The following is an 8,719-nucleotide window of genomic DNA, read 5'->3' on the forward strand; positions in this document are numbered from 1 at the left end:
AAATTTTTTTTAAATCAATTTCTATTTTTAAAAATTATTTTCATGCATACGGTCAAATTCTAAAAAAAATTTCAAGCATGTTTTCATTAAAAATTGCATATTTCTCATGTTTTGAAAACCCAAAAATGGATATCATAACCAGTTTATGATCATCCATTAAGGTTTGATCAAAATATCAAAAAAAAAAAATCAATTTTTTCTTAGGATCAGATGTAGACTTTAATATTTGTAGGTGTAAAATTACACGATAAAGTACACTCTCAGGTATTAAAGATACAAAGTATAAATAAATGTGATGCTAAAATTTAGAACGATTAGGATTTAACTCGATAAGGTAGAGGCCTTCTCATGAAGAGAGATCTGCTTTGAGCCCTAGATAAGATCAAAAAATAAAAACCCAACCTAAAAACAAATAATCAAATAACAATGCAACTTACCTTATATAGAGTGCACTAGGGTTGATGCGTCTTCCCCTTGCACAACCAATCATTTACTCAGACTTTCACAGACCATAGGTTGCTAGTGACCATAATACTAGGTGACGATTCCTAAAAATTAATCGTAATTTTTTGAACACACAACACCCCATAACAGCAGACACGATAGAGAATCTCCACCGTCACCAGACGATGTCACCCCTACGACAGAATGGACGACCCTTGTGCTTTTAAAACGACAAATAAGGGGTTGTTTAACTACCAAACACTGTTTTGAATGACAATATTTGAAAGATCTCAATATTTCTAATGAAAAGTCTCAAAAGCACTTTCAGTTTGATGTGAATGACTATTTCTTTTTTTACCCTTTCTCTCTTCCTCTTCACCTCAAATTCAATGTTAGCGTCTTTAAAAATCCAAATCAGCCCCTGCAATTTATTTTTCCTTATTAATTGGTCTATGTTCTTTTTTTATTATTATTTTTTAATTTTGAATAATCTATAAAATTACAAATGTTTTTCAATTTTAGCCCTTATCATTTTTAATTTAGAAATAATCTATCAATTGTTTTTTCAATTTCACCCTATTGATTTTTTAGTCTTTTAAACTTGATTTTTATTTTTTTTATTGCTATTTTTATTTGGAATCAATTTTTTTAATTTCATCTTTGGATTTTTTTTCTATTAAATTTTATCCTCATTCTTTTGTTGCTATCTTTTTTTTTTGCAATTTTTTTATTTTTTTCATAATTTCATCATTCAAAATTAAATTGGTTGAGAATTAAACTTTTTGATAGAACCCGAATCCAGCATTTCACGGGTTGTGAGTATTAGAGATTAGACTAGATTTTAAAAGTTCGTCTAACTTTGCTTGGTTTTTTTCTTCTTCTTTTAATTTAATATTTTTTTAATCCTTTTTTTTTAGTTTTGAATTGATGTTCTTTATATGGGGTTAGTCTCGAATTCATGAGTAGAATCCTGGTTTTAAAGGCTAACACGAATTGATTTTTTAATTATTTTTTAAATTTATTTATTTCAATTTTATCTTTCAAATTGTTTTTTCTACTTTTATTTCTATTTAATTATCACATTCTTATATCCATGGTTGTGAAATTTGCGAGTTCATTCCGTTTATAGGACCTTTTATTTTTTAAATTATTTATTTTATATTTTTCACTCTTAAATATTGAGTTATTTGATAATTCATATGAAATCATAGTTATTTTAAAAAAAATTCATTGTTTTTTTCTGGTTTATTTATTATTAATATTATCATGTTTTTTTATATTATTTAAATTAGTAATTAAACCAATGATTTTTTATATTATTTAAATTATTAATTAAACCAATGACTTTAATCTGAAATTCTTTAAGCTACTTATTTTTTATGTAAAATAAAAAATACCCATGGATTACGGGCACCAAATCTAATAGCAAACTAACAAAAGATAATTGGAGGATATGGTTTTAATTCACATCACATCACATTTATCATAAGCATAGCTCTACCTTGCAAGTTAATCTCACCTCCAAAACTTTCAAAATCAACAAAAGAAAAGAAAGAAATATAAATAAAACAAACAAATAGTAGCAGAATAAAAAGACAAAATAGAAAAACACAGAGATAGAGAAAGATATCTAGAGAATCCTAGCTGGCAAGATATGAAAGCAGAAAGCCCAACAATTGCCAGAACCAAGAATCCACTTCTATCAGACAAGAGAGAGCATGTGGAAGAAGGAGTCGCCACGTGGTAGACTGCATAGTCCACGTCTGTCCACATGGCAGCCCATGGGAGGCCAGCGGAGATAGCGCGAAACACCAACCTCTTATCAACAAATAAATCTCTCCCTCTAAATATGGATTTTCTTTTTTTTGATCTCTCTTACTGGCAGCTTTGTCTGCAAAGTTTCAAACGCCATGACCGCCTTTGCTACTGCTGCAGCTCTCTCTGTGCCCCTTTCTCTATGTAGATCATCTAAGCTCAACTGTAAAAAGGTAATGTTTTCTCCTCTATTTACCTGTGTGTACGCTTATCTGGGTTCTTGCTAACTTTATTTGAAGATATACTTATCATGAGATATTTGTTGTATCTTTCTTCTTTGACTATATTTCTCTGTTGTGGGATATTAAAAAAATGGCTTTTGGTTCATTTCCTAAAATCTTTTCATGATATTTTCTCAACTTTATACAGAATATGATTACACTAAGATATAGGAATTCTTGGTAGGTTTTCTGCTGTCGTTGCAGGGGCTGTGGTCTACTTCATTTAGAGGAAAATTGATTGAGTTAATTGAATTAGCAATGTTACTGGTGCTTACCTTCAAAAGATGTGAATTTTTTGTCTTGTTAAATTGATCTTAGTTTATGATAATCTGAAGGAAAATTTACTTGGCTTGTTCAGTTCTAAGTTAGATAGCGATGATAGTCATCTCCGTACCCTCACAGTTGCTGACCATGCTACTCGTGTTTATTCTCTTATTGTTTTAGTTCCATGTCAGATAGTGATCATCGTTTCCTGCTAAGATTATGGTAAACTTTTATGGCTTCAATTGTGATCGCTTTGTGGATTTTCAGGGCGTTAGAGGGGGATTTAGGGTGTTTGCAGTATTAGGGGAGGAAGGTGTGTTGTTAGATAAGAAGAGTACATGGGGTCCACTCTTCGACGTGGAGGATCCGAGGTCTAAGATGCCACAGTTTAAAGGGAAGTTCTTGGATTTTTATCAAGCACTTGAAGTGGCGAGATATGATATTCAGTACTGTGATTGGCGAGCTCGGCAAGATCTGCTTACTATCATGATCCTTCATGAAAAGGTCTGTTGAAATTCATTACTTTAATTTAAACCGAGAGGAATGTCTTAGTAAGGTGACTTTCAAGTCTCATCTTGAGAAATATGGTTGCAGGTTGTGGAAGTTCTACATCCCTTAGCTCGTGATTACAAGTCTATTGGTACCATGAAGAAGGAGCTTGCGGAGTTGCAAGATGAGTTATCCCAAGCTCATAGACAGGTTTGGAAAACTACCCTCTATTAATGGAAAATGCATACCTGTTGAGACGCAAATTAGCACTAATTGGTTGCATACATTCATTAGATCAGTATCCACTTCACAGATCAAGTGATACATACATTCATCCAATGCTATTAAGCAAACTATTCAATTTTTACCATCAAATTCTTTTTAGATGCTGTAGAGGTTTACAATTCCATAAACGTTGTGATGCCTGACCCATGAATAATAACAGGTTCATATATCTGAAGCGAAGGTTTCTACTGCCTTAGATAAACTAGCTTACATGGAAGAATTGGTCAATGATAGGCTGTTACAAGACAGGAACCCAGCAGAGTCTGACCAAGCATCCCCTTCTCCCAGCACTTCAACTCAATCTCTGGATACTGTAAAAAACAAGTCACCCCGGAAAAACTTGAAAGTGTCAGGTCCAGTTCAGCCTTACCATCCTCACCTGAAGAATTTCTGGTATCCTGTTGCTTTCTCCACTGATCTGAAGGATGGCACCATGGTAAACTACTCTTTTCAATCGTGATTCATTATGTATATGTGAAAAAACATCATGGAAAGAAACTCGACAGCCATTGCAAATAACAGCATTTTTATTGCTACAATTCTGCTAACATTTTACTTTGAAAGGGGAGGGAAGGAGCCACCCCTGTGAAGCGTTTGTGATTTCAATAGCTTGTGAATGTCTTCTTATGAGTTCCTTCACCACACTCTGTTTCAGATTCCAATTGATTGTTTTGAGGAACCATGGGTTCTCTTTCGTGGTATGGATGGGAAACCAGGATGTGTCCGGAACACCTGTGCACACAGAGCATGTCCGCTTCACCTTGGTTCAGTGAATGAGGGTCGAATCCAATGTCCTTACCATGGTCAGTGAGAATTATAGTAAATGGTTTGAATGTTTGCTTGTGATTAAGCAGGGAAAGAAAGAATAGATCACTGAGTATTGAAAATTTGGTGAAAAAAAAATATCAGGGTGGGAATACTCAACAGATGGAAAATGTGAGAAAATGCCTTCCACACGATTACTTAATGTGAAGATAAAATCATTGCCATGTTTTGAGCAAGAAGGTATGATCTTGGTTTGGCCTGGTAGTGACCCTCCTGCAGCAAGCCTTCCGTCATTACAACCTCCTCCAGGTTTTCAAGTCCATGCTGAGGTATCATTTGGATTCATCTAGATACTTTTACCTTCTGTAAAAAAATGAAAGACTGCAAATTACGCTTGCATGATTTATTAACAAGCATGTCATCTCATGTATGTTATGCCTTGCATATGATAGATTGTGATGGAACTTCCCGTGGAACATGGTCTACTTCTGGATAACCTTTTGGATCTTGCGCATGCCCCTTTTACTCACACATCAACCTTTGCCAAGGGGTGGAGCGTTCCCAGGTTTGTTCATATATCTTTTTACTGTTGAGCTGGAACGTAACATCTTTGAATATGGTTAAAAGATTTCACTATTAAATGCCAGCTTGAGAGAGTTTAAGAGTGTGGTAGTAGTTATTTTTTTAAAATACGTTTCATTTAGAAATATTTCAAAATAATTTTTTTTATTTTAAAAAAATTATTTTTAACACGAGCACATCAAAACAATCTGAAAACATAAAAAAATTAATTTTAAGCTAGTTTTTTTTTAACTTTGACTAGTTTTTGTTTGGGCTGCAATTCCAAACAGACACTAAGAGGGGAAAATTTCAGTTTTTACAATGATTCTACATGGTGGATCTGTTATTCCCTTTCAAATGACATGAAAAACAATGTATGTCGGAATGCACTTCCATCCAGATTGCAAATTGCAAGTCATTAACATGTGATCAATCAGCCCTATATCTCTGATTGGTGTTAGAAATCAATTTAATGGTGCTTGTGATGATAACTTTATGTCAGGATAAGGAAAGGTGACTTGAAATCCTTTTGTTTTGTTTGTGATCTAAACTCTCAGCTTGGTGAAATTTTTAACGCCTGCATCTGGCCTTCAAGGGTATTGGGACCCATATCCCATAGATATGGAATTTCGACCACCTTGCATGGTGCTATCGACCATTGGGATCTCAAAGCCTGGAAAACTGGAGGGACAAAGCACCAGAGAGTGTGCAACTCACCTCCACCAACTTCATGTTTGCTTGCCTTCCTCGAGACACAAGACTAGGTTATTATACAGAATGTCACTGGATTTTGCTCCTGTGCTGAAGCATGTTCCTTTCATGCATTACCTATGGAGACATTTTGCTGAACAGGTACATAATTTTCCGTCGACCAGCTCTTATATTATGTTTATTTTTACTTTATGGATCATTAGGTTGAGCTTTGAACTCAAAAGCCACCAGCATGGCACCACCTGAAACTCTGAGCGGAGTATTCTGACTTGTATGAAACAGGTGTTGAATGAGGATCTACGCCTTGTCCTCGGCCAGCAAGAGCGAATGATCAACGGTGCCAATGTGTGGAATTGGCCAGTATCCTATGATAAACTAGGAGTAAGATATAGATTGTGGAGAGATGCTGTTGAAAAAGGAGTAAAGCAATTACCCTTCGAAAAATCAACTTAAAGATAACCAAACTCTTGAATGGAATTAACTACTCCGGTAATTGACACCCTCGTCCATCTGAACAGTCTAGCATTCGCTCGCAAATAAAGCCAAGCACCGGCAGACTGTAACGTGTGATTTGTCTTTTAGTCTCTCAAAGAAGAGTCATAAGAAACTCAGCGGAAACTGTTAATTGACCTGAGGCAGAGAAGAGATGATGGTGCTCTGTTCAACACAAAGAGCCCATGTAAAACCATGAGAAACTGTACACCACCATTATTGATTTTGTGTACAGTAAAATCTTTTTCCTTTTCTTTTTCTTTTTTTCTTTTGGATTCTCTTCCAGCCAATGAAGTCATCATCAAGATTTGTATCCAAACCCTAGAAAAAACACCAGTGTTTGATGATCTCTTACATTTGCGAGATGTAAATCTCTGTTTGTACGTACCATATAACATTACTGTTATTATTATTTTATCCAACGGAAGTGGTTTTTTTTTTTTTCCTGTCATTTCCTTCCTTTCTCTTTCCCCGAAATCATCAAGCACCTTCCATTCTGCAAATTACTTCTTTGTTGCAACATAAAACAAAATCAAACCAACATTGAACTATCAAGACAAATTACAGCCAGCAACTTTCAGTCCACAAATAAAAATAATTTGTAAAAGCAAGATTCTGAACCCGCAATTTTAGTATGGAGAAGAACCACAAAAAAAAAAAATATTAGTTCATAATTACCATTAAATATGATGATACAATCCGGGCAACGAAAAAATAATTAGATTTGGATTCTGACATAAAATATGTAATTATCCAGTTTTATAACAATAGTTATAATTCTCAATCTGATCGTTGGATCGAGCTAAAATTTTACATAGAATTTCTTGACATGTTATACTGCTTTAGGTTAAATTCAAGTCAATCAAAATTTAAAAAGGCACTACAATACTGATAAATAGAGACTGTATGAATTTTTTTATTTTTATTTTTTTGACTTGTGGACTTTCTATTTGGCTAAGATTTTTTTTCTAAAAGGATATGACAGCTTATTTTGAGAATATTCTAGTTCTACAAAGATCTTTAATGAGATGCAATATAGTTTTCAAATATGATAAGAATTCATAAATGTTTCAGAATCATTATCTTACAAGGATTCCTTATTCATCCTAGCTATAACAAGAAAAGAAGACTTTATAATTAATTCTATTTTCATATCAGATTTTCTAGTTTATTTGGGATTTCTTAACGGTTACAAATCTAATTCTAGCATATTTAGGATAATAATTTTTTTATTTTTATTATTTTCTTTTTAGCTTTGGGTTATTATTACTTAATTGGGTTAATTGTAAATGAGTCTCATATAAGTCTACCTAAAAGGGGGTTATTTAAGTTTAGAGTTAGGATAAAAGGCATAACCAGACATATAAGTAGAGAATTCAAATTAATAAAAAAATTTGTTTGTTACACTTTGTGTGTGTGCCTGTGTGCTAGTAAGATAATCTCTCTTTCATGGTTCTCTAAAGAACTGAAAATGATTTATCAAAAAACAACTGGCTTTGTGGCGTCATTCTATACCTCTCGTTTGTAAATCAATATTCGTTGAATGGAGATTTTCATTTTCAATAGTGATGGTGCTTAAATACAAGTTATCTTTGTGTCACATTCCTATCAAACCTGATTTACTTGATTTTTTAGGAATTAATATCTTTATATTATAGGTTTTTTATTTTCAATAGTGCTAGTGCCTAGATACAAGTTATTTTTGTATCACACTCCTATCAAATCTGATTTACTTGGCTTTTCAGGAATTAATGTCTTTACATGTGGGTTATCATTATTAAATATGAGATCATAGATACATAGACAAACAATTGAGATCTTACCTCAAAAAAGTATATTCAGGGGGCACTTCTTTTGATTTCTTTCATAAAATAAAACTTTAAGGGATTGTACAGACTTAAGAAACTTTTTTATATTCATATAACATTTGTTTTACTTTGTACACCTCCTATGTGCATAATGAGGATGTTGTTCAATAAATACTTTTTCACTTAATTCATCATGATATAAAGTTGAGTTTACGTTTAACTAATAATTTCTCCACTCTTTCAGGTTACAAGTGAAATCATTATTTCAGTTATATTTAATTGAGTTACAAATACAAATATTTTTGCGTAATCCACTTTATATTTTTGAGTGTATCCTTTTTATATCAACCAAGAGTATTTATCTACTCTTCTCCATTCCTATTAAGCTTTGTTTTATAAATTGATTTCACCCCAATCTTCTCTCCTCTACCCTAATCTTCTCTTCTTTGGTGGGTAACTTTATCAACTCCTATATAATATTTCTGTCTTTAGCTTCTATCTCTAAATCCATTTCCTTTGTCCACTCGATATTGTCATAACCAAACCCCTTGTGTTTGAACTTTTTTTCTTAAATATCTTTTTGATGCAATTTGATTAAATTTTTAAACATTACATTTGATTCATGATTCTAATACTTTTGCATATTATATTTAATGTAGAGCTTTTAGAAATATAAAAAACAAAAGAGAAAAGAGAAAAAAAAATGATGAGCGAAGGAAAAGGTAAAAAACGAAGCAAATAAAAATTGATGAAAATAAAAGAAGACAAAAAAGAGAAGAAATAAGAAGAAGAAAAAAGGAGTGAGAAAAAACAAATGAGTCATGAAAAATGAAAAATAAAAGTAGGTAAGCAAAAAGGGAAAGA

The 8,719-nt window shown here is 32.8% G+C and overlaps 1 protein-coding gene across 1 annotated transcript; it reads left to right on the forward strand.

The window, feature by feature from the left end:
- Positions 1–2,292: 2,292 nt before the first annotated feature.
- Positions 2,293–6,490, forward strand: LOC105107237 (chlorophyllide a oxygenase, chloroplastic-like). The gene is made up of 9 exons (XM_011001089.1): positions 2,293–2,432; positions 3,012–3,248; positions 3,339–3,443; positions 3,679–3,954; positions 4,174–4,321; positions 4,428–4,612; positions 4,736–4,848; positions 5,402–5,696; positions 5,838–6,490. The coding sequence occupies exons 1-9, from the start codon at positions 2,355–2,357 to the stop codon at positions 6,006–6,008; spliced, it is 1,608 nt and encodes a 535-aa protein (XP_010999391.1). The 5' UTR covers positions 2,293–2,354; the 3' UTR covers positions 6,009–6,490.
- The last annotated feature ends 2,229 nt before the right edge of the window (positions 6,491–8,719 follow it).

Source organism: Populus euphratica, unplaced genomic scaffold, assembly GCF_000495115.2.
Source record: "Populus euphratica unplaced genomic scaffold, PopEup_1.0 scaffold152.1, whole genome shotgun sequence".
NCBI lineage: Eukaryota > Viridiplantae > Streptophyta > Magnoliopsida > Malpighiales > Salicaceae > Populus > Populus euphratica.